General features: G+C 41.2%; 1 protein-coding gene across 7 annotated transcripts in view; it reads right to left on the bottom strand.

Annotated features, from left to right (window-relative positions):
• The window catches only part of asb5b (ankyrin repeat and SOCS box containing 5b), a 91694-nt gene that overhangs the window by 9316 nt on the left and 69125 nt on the right, over positions 1-13253 (bottom strand). For 6 of the 7 annotated variants that reach the window (XM_063049458.1, XM_063049460.1, XM_063049461.1 and 3 more), the window contains one exon: positions 6522-6713. In XM_063049458.1, the coding sequence (XP_062905528.1) occupies positions 6522-6713 (192 nt within the window). Of the gene's footprint in view, positions 1-89; positions 218-6521; positions 6714-13253 lie in introns of those variants that run through there. The other variant, XM_063049463.1, reaches the window with a different exon arrangement.

Genomic DNA, 13253 nt, shown 5'->3' with positions numbered 1-13253 from the left:
ATTTATTGAGATTCAAAGCTGCAGCCGCACAGACCAGCAACTCCAATTTAACCCTAGTCTAATCAATTTATGATGACCAATTAACCTACCAAGCTGGCCGGTGGTGTAGTGGCATCTGCACCAGACTTCGAGGCAAGTGGTCCAGGGTTCACATCCCAGTTGGCTCCTTGCACGCTCTCCATCCGTGCTGGGTTGAGCGTCGAGCTAGCAACTCAGCCTCATAAAAAACAGACAAAATGCTGAAGAAATGGCAAGGTTGCCTCCCAATGCTGCCAACAGGCATGGAAAAGAACAACAACAAGAATTAACCTACCAACCGGTAGGTCTTTGGACTGTGGGAGGAAACCGGAGCACCGGGAGGAAACCCCCATGGTCACAAGGAGAACGTACAAAGTCCTTACAGACAGCGGCAGAATAATACGTCAGTGATAATGAACCCAGTTCTGATTCTGAATGCATGGGATGGTAATATTCAATTTCAATCACTGCACTTTAGTGGGCACGCCTTCATCTGCAAAGGTGTTAAATTCTGGAGGACATTTATAAATCATTCTGGTTCCTCCTGTTTTTGTCAGGAAGTTCCACTGCTTATGGTCACATCTTCAGATTCCGATTTATTTATCACATGTTCTTGAAACATGCAGTTAAATACACTGGGGGCAGCCCGCAAGTGTCGCCACACATTCTGGCGCCAATATAGCAGGCCTGCGGTGTTCTGATGAACAACACAAGCAGCAAAAACAAAAACATCCCCCCTTTCCTATCCCTTCCACCCACCCACGCAAGTTCAAGTTTATTGTCATTCAACCATATACAAGTATACTGCCAAATGAAACAGCATTCCTCCGGGCCAAGTACACAATGCAGTACATAAAACTCACACACAATACATAAAGTAATATTACCACAAGTAAATTACATCAATAAAATATATTCTAGAAATTTAATATTTAGCAAAAGGTGCATTTATGACACAAGTCAAAAAGTAAACAGTATAACACTACTGGTGCTTCATAAGCACTGATGGTGGGTGGGACTACAACTAGGGGTCAAGGGTTAACAGTGAAAGGTGAGAAGTTTAAGGGGAATATGAGGGAAACTTCTTCACTCAGAGGGTCATAAGAGTGTGGAATGAGCTGCCAGCACAAGTAGTGCAGGCAAGCTTGATTTCAATGTTTAAGAGCAGTTTGGATAGATACATGGATAGTAGGGGTATGGAGGGCAATGGTCTCTATGCAGGTTGATGGGAGACGGCAGTTTAAATAGTTTCAGCATGGACTAGATGGGCCAAAGGGCCTGTATCTGTGCCATACTTCTCAATGACTCTATGAGTGATGAGACCTGGGTGGTGGCCAGTAGTTCAGTAGTCTTGCGGCCTGGGGAAGAAGCTACTTCCCATTCTAACCATACTGTACTAATGCTATGGTACGTCCTGCACAGCGGTAGGTGGTCAAAGAGATTGTGCGGCAGACGGAAGGGATCCTCGAAAATGCTAAGCACCGTGTGTATGCAGTGCTCATGATAAATATTTTGGTTAGGTGGAAGGGAAATCCTGATGATCCTCACACACCAAGACAGGTCACCAGCCCTAAGACAGAGCCCCTCCGGGCCTCCATTCCTTGTCCCCAGATTCTCAGGCTCACAAGCATAAGATCTTCAACTTTGGAATTCACCCCAGTACTCTAATCTTTATCAACTTCCTCCTGAGATTCCAACCAGAACAGATGCCAATCTGCTGGCACTGCCTTTCTTGAAGTGATTGGGAGAACTGGATAGAGCAAAGGCAATGTGACCAGATAACATTTTAGTTGTAGCAGTGATGACCTGTACTTCAGAACCACCTATACGTTTAGCTAAGCTATTCCATCCACCTGAAAATTTTGGAAAATTGTCCTTATAGGTTCTGTTTACATAGAGTGGGACAAATACAGTCAGGCTAATTACTAACCAATCAGTCTGATATCAATCACCAGCAAAGTGACAAAGGATTTTTTTTGGTTCACAGATCTATCAAACAGTGTGTAGCATAACATACCCACTGGTGCTCAAATTCCTAAGTTTTACCAGGTTTGCATCAATCTCCTCTGGACCTCAACATAGCCTTGGTTCAAATATGGATCAACATCCTGCAAATTTCCTTTTCCAAAACCCTCTTCTGGAAAGTGCTATTGGGCTATTAAAACAAACACTTCACGGCATCTTAAAAGTGTCTTCCCGCAGGCAGTGTAATGAAAAGAAACCTAATCTCAGTGACCATAAGACCATAAAAAATAGGAGCAGCATTAGTCCATTTGGCCCATCAAGTCTGCTCCACCATTTAACTATGGCTGATTTATTTTCTCTTTCAACCATATCCCTGTAATCTTTGATGCCATATCCAATCAAGAACCTAGCAAGCTCTGCCATAAGTACACCCAACAACCTGGCCTCCACAGCTGCCTGTGTTAATAAATTCCATAAATTCATCACCCTCTGGCTGAAGAAATTTCTCTGCGTCTGTTATAAATGGATACCTCTCTATCCTGAAGCTGTGCTGTCTTGTCCTACACCCCCCCCCCCCCCACCATGGGAAACATCCATTCCGCATCTACTCTGTCAAGGCCTTTCAACATTTGAAAGGTTTCAATGAGATTCCCTCCCACCCCCCATCCTTCTAAATTCCAGCCAGTACAAACCCAGAGCTATCAAACGTTCCTGGCATGTTAACCCTTTCATTCCTGGAATTATGAACCTCTAAAGCCTGTCCAATGCCAACACATCTTTTCTTAGATGAGGAGCTCAAAACCATTCACAATACTCAAGGTGAGGCCTCACCAGTGCCTCATAAAGCTCAGCATCACATCCTTGCTCTTGCATTCTAGACCTCTTGAAATGAATGCTATCATTGCATTTACCGATTCTACCTGCAAGTTAACTTTTAGGGTGTTCTGCTCAAGGACTCCCAAGTTCCTTTGCATCTCAGATTTTTGGATTTTCTCCCCATTTAGAAAATAGTCTGCACATTTATTTCTACTACCAAAGTGCATGACCATGTATTTTCCAAAATTGTATTTTATTTGCCACTCTCTTGCTCATTCTCCAAATCTAAGTCCTTCTGCAGCCTACCTGTTTCCTCAACACCATCTGCCCCTGCACCAATCTTTGTATCATCTGCAAGCTTGGTAACAGGGCCATCTATTCCATCATTGAAATCATTGATATACAGCATAAAGAGAAGCGGTCCCACTCACTGCCTCCTACCAATCAACCAGTGCCAGTAACTTTCCTGTAATACTATGGGCTGTTAACTCGGTAAGCAGCCTCATATGTGACACCTTGTCAGAGGCCTTCTGAGAGTCCAAATATACAACATCCACTGCATCCTCTTTATCTAACATACTTGGAATTTCCTCAAAGAATTCCAACACGTTCTTCAGGCAAGATTTTCCCTTAAGGATACCACGTTGATTTTTTCCTATCTTGTCCTGAGTCACCAAGTATTCCACAACCGCATCCTTAACAATTGACTCCAATGTCTTCCCAAACGCTGAGATCAGGCTAACTGGTCTATAATTTCCTTTCTGCTCTTTTCCTCCTTTCTTAAAGAGAGGAGTAACATTTGCAATTTTCCAGTCCTCTGGCACCATGCCAGAGTCCAATGATTTTTGAGAGATCATTATTAATGCCTCCACAGTCTTTACTGCTACTTCTTTCAGAACCCTAGGGTGCAGTTCATCCAGACCGAATGACTTATGTACCCTTAGGTTTTAAGCTTTTTGATCACGTTCTCCCTTGTAATAGTAACTGCACGTACTTAGCTTCCCTCGCTCTCATCAACATCTGGCATACTGCTAGTGTCCTCCATAGTGAGGACTGATGCAAAATACTCATTTAGCTCATCTGCCAGCTCCTTTTTCCCGTTATTTCTCTGGCCTGATTTTCTAGTGGTCCTATATCCACTCTCATCTCTTGTTTATTTTTTACATATTTGAAAAAGCTTTTACTTATCCACTTTGATATTGTTTATTAGCTTGCTTTCATATTTCATCCCTTCCCTCCTCATTATTCTTTTAATTGCTCTCTGTAGGGCTTTAAAAGCTTCCCAATCCTCTGTCTTCCCACTACTTTTTGTTTTGATGTATGCTTTCTCATTTGCTTTTACATTAGCTTTGACTTCCCTTGTCAGCCATGGTTGTACTATTTTACCATTTGAGTATTTCCTCATTTTTGGAATACATCTGTCCTGCACCTTCCTCATTTTCCCCAGAGAATAATGCATTGCTACTTTGCTGACATCCCTGCCAGCATCTCTTTCCAATTTACTCTGGCTAACTCCTCTCTCATACCACTGTAATTTCCTTTACTCCACTGAAATACTACTACATCAGACTTTACTTTCTCTCTATCAAATTTGAATTTGAACTCAGTCATCTTGTGTTCATTGTCTCCTAAGGATTCTTTTACTTCATACTCCCTAATCACCTCCGGTTCATTACATAACACCCAATCCAGTATAGCTAATCCCCTAGTAGGCTTAATGACAAACTGCTCTAAAAAGCCAGCTCATAGGCTTTCAACAAACTCACTCTCTTGAGGTCCATTTCCAACCTGATTTTCCCAATTGACCTGCATGTTGGAATCTCCGATGACTATCATAACATTGTCCTTTTGACATGCCTTTTCTATTTTGTGTTGTAATCTGTGTTCCACATCCCAGCTACTGTTGGGAGGCCTGTATATAACTGCCATTAGGGTCCCTTTATCTTTGCAGTTTCTTAACTCAACCCACAAGGATTCAACATCTTCTGATCCTATGCCACATCTTTCTACTGATTTGATGCCATTCTTTACCAGCAGAGCCACGCCAGCCCCTCTGCCCACCTTCCTATCCCTCCGATACAATTGGTAATCTTGGACATTCAGCTCCCAACTACAAAAATCCTTCAGCCACGATTCAATGATGGCCACAACATCATACCTGATCATCTGTAATATTGCAACAAGATAATCCACCTTATTTCTTATGCTCTGTGCCTTGAGATACAACACTTTGAGTGCTGTATTTGCTACCTTTTTTGATTCTGCATCCCTAATGCATTGAAACTCACCCTGCTGGCTGCAATTATGTCCTTTCATTGGCCTGCACTTCCTGACAGTCTTACTTTGCTTTTTACCAACCGTCCTATCCTGTGTCCCCTCACTCCGGTTCCCACCCCCTGCCAAATTAATTTAAGCCTTCCCCAACAGCTCTAACAAACCCGTCCATGAGGATATTGGTTCCCACAGGGTTCAAGTGCAACATGTCACTTTTGTACAGATCATACCTCCCCCAGAAGGGATCCCAATGATCCAAGAACCTGAAGCCCTGCCCCCTGCACCAGCTTCTCAGCCATGCATTAATTTGCCAAATCATCCTGTTTCTACCCTCACAGGTCCTGCTTCTCAGCTTTCTACCTAACTCTCTAAATTCTCTTTTCAGGACCTCTTATGCTTTTCCTTCCTATGTCATTGGTACCAATATGTACCAAGACATCTGACTGCTCTCCCTCGCTCTCCAAAATGTCATGGACGCAATCCGAGATATCCCCGACCCTGGCACCTGGAAGGCCATAAACTGGTTGGGTATCCTGTTCACGTCCATAGAATCTCCTGTCTGTTCCTCTGACGACTAAGCCCTCCTATCACTACCACTCCCTTCTTTTTCCACGTTCACTTCTGCACAGTGGACCTATGCTCAGTGCTCGTAACCTAGTCTCTGTGGCATTCCCCTGGGAGGTCATCCCCCACAACAGTATCCAAAACGGTATACTTATTATTGAAGGGAATGGCCACAAGGGTGCTCTGCGCTAACTGCCTATTAACATTTCGATTTCTCCTGACAGTCACCCAGGAGACTGTCTTTGAAGCCCTTACTAATTAAGTACCTATCATCCTCCGTTTTAAAGATACCCAATAACTTGGTCTTCATAGTGGTCTGTGGCAATGAGTTCCACAGATTCAGTACCCTCTGGCTATAGAAATTTCTCTCTAAGTCTCTGTTCTAAAGGGGGCGTCCTTCTATTATATGGCTGTGCCCTTTGTTCCTAGTCTCGCCCACTTTTGAAAACATCTTCTGCACGTTTACTCTCTCTAGGCCTTTCAATATTTGGTAGGTAGTCTCTTGGTGAATGTTGTCACCAACATTCGGTGACAAAACCATGAAATAAATTACTGATTGCCACGGACTTTTCTCGTTCAAAAAAGAAAAACAAAATTTAGTGACAATCATTAATTCCATGGTTTTGTCACAGGCATGTTTCCATCAAGGAAATTAATCCTCCATCTTTCTTCAATGTGGACTAGATGTAACTACCAGTTTGGTTGGATCTTAACTGTTCCCTCAGTTCAGGACCCATTAAGAATGAAAAACAAATGTGCTGGAATTATCAATAACATCCAGTCTTGTGAATGAATGGAAGGAAAACTATTTCCAAGAAATTACCATATGGCGTGTTAAACATCGCTGAATGACAAATCATTGCCCTTCATCTCAAGCACCTTACCTTCATAATGCAGCAGCAACCTGTCCACTGAACTACTGGTGACAGCAACGTCGATGGGCCGCTCGCCTTCAGCATTTCTGGCACGGACCTCCGCTCCAAAGTCAAGCAGCAACATGACAATATCTGGGTTAGACTGCCGAGCAGCAGCGTGTAAGGGTGTCTCCAGATGTTTGCCTTTCTGAACATTGGCTCCTGCCGTGGGGACACAAAATATCAGATTTAAATTTCAGTCCACTATAACAAAGCTGAAAATATGAATCATCTTCCCCAGCTACAGGTTGGCTTCAAGCTCTGTACAGCCAACATTGAATTGTTGCTGCTCATTTTGAAAAGTTTGTTGTCAATTTACATGGATGAACTTCTGAAGAAATACAAGTAGTTTAATTTATTTAGAATGCACATCCTGAACATCACTAAACGCTATATAAACTCTGAGGTATTTGCTGATAATTCTAACATGTATTCATTCATTCATTATGTGCCATGTCATATGACATTGGTGATCATGATCTTGACAACGTTCTTGGCAAATGGGTGACTCCAGCGATTATCAATACTCTCCAGACATTGTCTGCCTGGCGTCAGCGGTCACATAACCAGTGATCGGTGGGGCAGAGGCTAAGCAGGTGCTACGCCTGGGTGATCTGCAGGCTAGTGGAGGGAAGGAGCGCCTTACACCTCCTTTGGTGTAGATGTATCTCCACCCCGCCAACCAAACATGTATCGTGTGATAACTAATGTCTACCAAAAGCAATCTGGTAAAATAACAGATAATTAATAAAGTCATACAGCAGGAACAAGCCCTCCGGTGCATGCCAGCCATCACGCACCTATTAACACTAATTCTGCACTAATCCTATTCTCTCCACACCACCAAGTCCCTCCATATTCAACCATTCTGAGATGGTGACTCGGCAAGCTGCACTCAATAGATCTACTCTTTATATTTATTATAATTGGTGATGGCATGATAGCGCAGCAGTCAGCGTAAGGTTATTATAGTGCCAGCAATCAGCAGTCAGGATTTACTCTGTAAGGAGATTTTACGTTCTCCCTGTGACCGCGTGGGTTTTCTCTGAGCGAACTGGATTGCTCCCACATTCCAAAGACGTACGAATAAGAGTTAGTAAGTTGTGGGCATGTTATGTTGGTGCTGGAAACATGGTGACACTTGTGGACGGCACCTCAGAGCATAACTGAACTGAATTTGTCTTTGACAAATGATGCATTTCACTGTATGTTCCGATGTACCGTACATCAGGATCAGGTTTAATAACACCGGCATATGTTGAGAAATTTGTTAACTTTGCGGCAGCAGTACATATTTAATTTGACTATTTTATATATATAAAATAGTTAAATTAAATACGTAGTGCAAAAAAATAGGAAATAAATATAAAAAAAGTAGTAAGATATTGTTCTTGGGTTCAATGTCCATTCAGAAAAGCTGTTTCTGAAACATTGAGTGTGTGCTGATGGTAGCAATGAGAACAGGATATAACCTGGGTGATGGGGGTCCTTAATGATGGATACCAGTTTTTTGAGGCATCGCTCCTTGAAGATGTCCTGGATTCTACGAAAGCTAGTGACCATGATGGAGCAGGCTAATTTTACAACTCACTGCAGCTTACTTCGATCTTTTTTTTAAATATAATTTTTATTGAATTTTCAAAATGAATACATGAAAAGATAGTGTCTACCCTCCCCCGCCATATATAGTCCTACCTAAAAAAGAAGAAGAAAAAAAAGAAGAACCGCCTGGGTATTGGAAGGTTTCCACATGCTCCATGGAGTTCAAAATAAATTTGGTATACTTATTCGTTACTTTCGCCAAGGGACCAAGATCTTTATCGGAGCACTTAAATATGCCATCCTATCTTTTGTAAATAAGGGCGCCAAATATTCAAAAATGTTTCATATTTATCTCTTAAATTATAAGTAATTTTTTCGAGTGGAACAGAACTAGCTATTTCATTATTCCAACGATTCATACTTAAACACGAATCAGATTGCCAGGTAACTGCTATAGTCTTTTTAGCTACTGCCAATGCAATTTTTATAAATTCGTTCTGATATTTATTCAATTTAAGTTTCGGCTTTATCCCTTCAATATCACCTAATAGAAATAATACAGGGTTATGTGGAAGTTGAGTTCCAGTAATTTGTTCCAATAAGACTCTTAAATTTATCCAAAAGAGTTGAATTTTAAAACAAGACCAAGTAGAATGTAAAAAAGTACCAATTTCTTGATTACACCGAAAGCATTTATCGGATAGATTTGAATTTAATCTATTTATTTTTTGTGGTGTAATATATAATTGGTGTAAAAAATTATATTGTACTAATCTAAGTCGAACATTTATTGTATTTGTCATACTGTCAAGACAGAGTCTTGACCAATTTGTTTCATCAATATTAATATACAGATCTGTTTCCCATTTTTGTTTTGACTTATGGATTCCTTGTTTAATTGTCTGTTCTTGAATTAAATTATACATACAAGAAATAAATTTTTTAATTTTCCCTTTTTGAATTAAAGTTTCAATTTCATTAGGTTTTGGCAAAAACATTGTTTGACCCAGCTTACCTTTTAAGTAAGCCCTTAATTGAAGGTAACAAGAGAAAGTATTATTTGATATTTTATATTTATCCTTTAATTGTTCAAATGACATCAATATATCTCGTTCATAACAATCTCCTATAAATTTAATCCCTTTTTGGTACGAATTATATAAAAGTTGATTGTCCATTGTAAAAGGAATAAGTCTGTTTTGGAACAAAGGTCTCCTTGCTAATAAAGATTTTTGTATTTCATTTATATAACATTTATCTTATTCCATAGATCAATCAAATGTGTTAATATAGGAGATTCTTTCTTTTCCCGTATCCATTTAGATTCCCATTTATATATAAAATCTTCAGGTCTATTTTCTCCTATCTTGTCTAATTCTATTTTAATCCATGCTGGTTTTCGATCATCGAAAAAAGATGCAATAAATCTAAGTTGAGCTTACTTCGATCTTGTGCAGGATCCCCCCCACCACCCCTCCCACACTAGGTGGTGACGCAGACAGCCAGCCATTATGCTCTCCATGGTACATCAGTAGAAATTTGCAAGAGTTTTTGGTGACATACCAAATCTCCTCAAACTCCTAACAAAATATAGGCATGGTCTTGCCTTTATAGCTGCATTGAGATGTTGCCTCAGAGATTTTGACACCCAGGAACTTGAAATTGTTCATTCTCTCCACTTCTGATCTCTTTGTGAGGACTGGTATGTGTTCCCTTGTCTTGCCCTTTCTGAAATCCACAATCAGTTCTTTGGTCTTACTGACATTGAGCGCAAGGTTGTTGCTGTGGCAGCACTCAACTAGCTGGTATATCTGTCTTGTTACCATCTGAGAGTCTGCCAAAAATGGTTGTATCATCAGCAAATTAATAGATGCCACTTGAGCTGTGCCTTGCCACACAGTCACGAGTGTAAAGAGAGTAGAGCAGTTGGCTAAGCACACATTCCTGAGGGGCGCCAGTGTTGACTGCCAGAGAGGTGGGATGTTATTTCCAATCCACACAATTGTGTCCTTCCAACTAGAAAGTCGAGGGTCCAGTTGCAGAGGGAGGTACAGAGAACCAGATTATGGAACTTTCTGATCAGGACTGTCAGAATGGTGGTGTTAAATAGTGAGCTATAGTCAATAAGCACCATCATGACATAGGTATTTGCACTGTCTGGGTGATCTAAGGCTGCGTGGAGAGCCAGCAAGATTGCATCCACCGTAGTCCTATTGTGGTGATAGAGAAATTCCTGTGGGTACAGGTCCTTTCTGAGGCAGGAGTAGATTCTAGCCATGACCAATCTCTCAAAACATTTCATCACCGTAGATGTGAGTGCTAACTATCGTCCTGATAGTCATTAAGGCAGCTCACCCTGCTCTTCTTGGGCACTGGTATAATTGTTGCCCTTGTGAAGCAGGTGGGAACTTCCAACTGTAGCAATGAGAGATTGAAAGCGTCTTTGAACACCTCTGCCAGTTGGTTGGCACAGGTTTTCAGAGCCTTACCAGGTACTCCATTGGGTTCTGTCACCTTGCCAGAGTTCATCCTCTTGAAAGACAACCTGACATTGGCCTCCGAGACAGAGATCACAGGGTCACCAGCTGCTGCAGGGTTCTTCATAGCTGTAGTTTTATTCTCCCTTTTAAAGTGAGCATAAATGGCTTTGAGCTCATCTAGGAGTGAAGCATCATTGCCATTCATGACGTTGGGTTTTGCTTTGTAGGAAGGAATGGCCTACAAACCCTACCAGAGTTGACGTCCGTCCGATGTCGTCTCCAACCTCACTCTGAATAAAGCTAATCTTTAACCTCTTTTATCATTCTATTTTAAAATCAAAATCTATGACTTTAAGAATTACTAACAATGTCCTTTTGCCTGAACCCCAGTCTCTATGTAACCGTAAAACTACATTCTGCATTCTGTAATCGTGTTGTTTTAACTTGATGTACTCACGCTTGGAATGAGCTGTCCAGATGGCATGTAAAACAAAGCTTTTCTTTGCATGTAATAATAAAACTATTACAAAGTACCACTCACTTACAAGCTAGAGACAATTTACAATGACCAATTAATCTGCTGACCCAAAGGAATCCCGCATGATCACAGGGAGAGTGCACAAACTCCAATGAGACACCAGCAGAAGTCAGGATTGAACCTGAGTCGCCGCTGCTGCAAGGCAGCAGCTCTGCTGATCTAATTGCTCAGTCTGACTGACTGAGGTACAGGCTCTCCCCAGGACCCTGGACATCCACTCTTCAACAAAGTCTCTGGAATACTGAGCAGGTAGAAGAAGCCTTGATTTAACACTTCAGCAACTTCTGTGAAGTGTCAGCCAGAAGTCTGCGTTATGACTAGGCAGACTGTCCATGGGATTTGAGCTTCCATGAAAAGTAACATTCAAACTTTGGGGAAGCCATATTTTGCACTGTATTTCCATTGATGGCTAAGAATATGATCATTTCTTATTCTTGACAGGGAAAGAAGCCCAACAGTACTCTACCAGCTCCTACTAGAGAAAACCCATCAATCCTATTCCCTCTTCTGTTTCTCTGTAGCTATGCAACGTCCTCTCTTCAATGTGCTCATCAATCCCCTTTGATTCTTCTGCCATTTGCCACACTAATGGTAATTTATAGTTGCCAATTCAGCTACCAGCACATTTCTGGGATGTCAGAGGAAACTACAGCACGTGGGAGCAATGCAAATAGTCACACTCGTGCAAACTCGTCAAAGACAACAGTAGAGGTCAGGATCAGACTCCGCTCCTTGGAGCTGTGAGTCTGTTTCAGTCCTACTCCACCATTCACTAAGATGATGGAATGACCTAACAAATCTGCTTGTTTATTCCCCATACCAAACTTAATTTGAAAATTTCTCCAAGTTCAGTGCTTTCGGTTGATAAAAGGATGTCACCATGTTTTCACTGAACATTTCCTTGCTCCCAACACCGGTTTTCCACATTCTAGGGTATGCCTAACTAGCCAATCAATCTCTTACTGAATATCACCTTAAAAACTGAAACATATTTTTCAGATTTATGGGGACCAAAAGCCCAGAGCAATGTATGCACCATAGTCCCAAACAGAGAACTCAGGAATAACCATCCTGAGAGTGGATAGAAGGTGCAATCAAATATACCATGTGGTTTGATCAATCTGCAGATGCTGGAAGTGCAAATAATTAACAAAAATTGCTAGAAATAGTTGTGAAAGCTTTCTCTTTCTACAGATGCTGCCTGACCTGCTGAGAGTACCCAGTGTCTTCTGTTTTTTTTAAAGGAACATGAGGCTATGATGATATGGTTGGGTAAAAATAAGTATTAATTAAAAGTTACCTACATGAAACTTTTTTTTGATGTTTAATACCAAATTGATATAAAACTGGGGACAATTGTAGCAAATATTGAAGAGCAGAATAATTCCTGCAACGTAGTCTTCAAGAAATCAACATTTTCAAATAGAGAATGTGCAGAGAGCTTTTCATTTTGGTGCAAGAGGCGGTGATAAACCAATATCAATGTAATACATGTTAAGATAGCAAATAAGGATCTTCAACAATTATAACACATATAACACACACACACACACACACACACACACACACGCGCGCACGCACTTCAAGGTTGGGGTGACACGGTAGCATAGCAGTTAACGCCAGTAATCATAGTTCAATTCCACCACTGTCTGTCAGGTGATTTTAGACCATAAGACCATAGACAATGGAACGGAATTAGGCCAGTCAGCCCATCAAGTATTCTCCACCATTCTATTTATTACTACTCTCAACCCTATTTTCCCGCACTTTCCCCATAATCTTTGATGCCCTGACTAATCATGAACGTATAAAACTCCACTTTAAATATATTCAATGACTTGGCCTCCATAGCCGTCTATGGAAATGAATTCCACAGATTTACCACCCTCTGGCTAAAGAAATTCCTCCTCATCTCTGCTGCAGATGGACATCACTCTATTCTGGTCCTAGACCCACCTTTTCATTAACATCTACTCTGTCTAGGCCTTTTAATATTCAATAAGTTTCAAAGAGATCCTCCTTCATTCTTCTAAACTCCATGAGTATAGACCTAGAGCTATCAAAAGCTCCTCATAAATTAACCCTTTAATTCCCAGAATCATTCTTGTTAAATCCTGTGGACCCTCTCCAATGCCAGCACAT

The sequence above is a fragment of the Mobula hypostoma genome, chromosome 5 (assembly GCF_963921235.1).
Source record: "Mobula hypostoma chromosome 5, sMobHyp1.1, whole genome shotgun sequence".
Taxonomy (NCBI): domain Eukaryota; kingdom Metazoa; phylum Chordata; class Chondrichthyes; order Myliobatiformes; family Myliobatidae; genus Mobula; species Mobula hypostoma.
The sequence above is the reverse complement of the archived record's forward strand: the minus strand, read 5'-3'. Positions and strand labels throughout refer to the sequence as shown.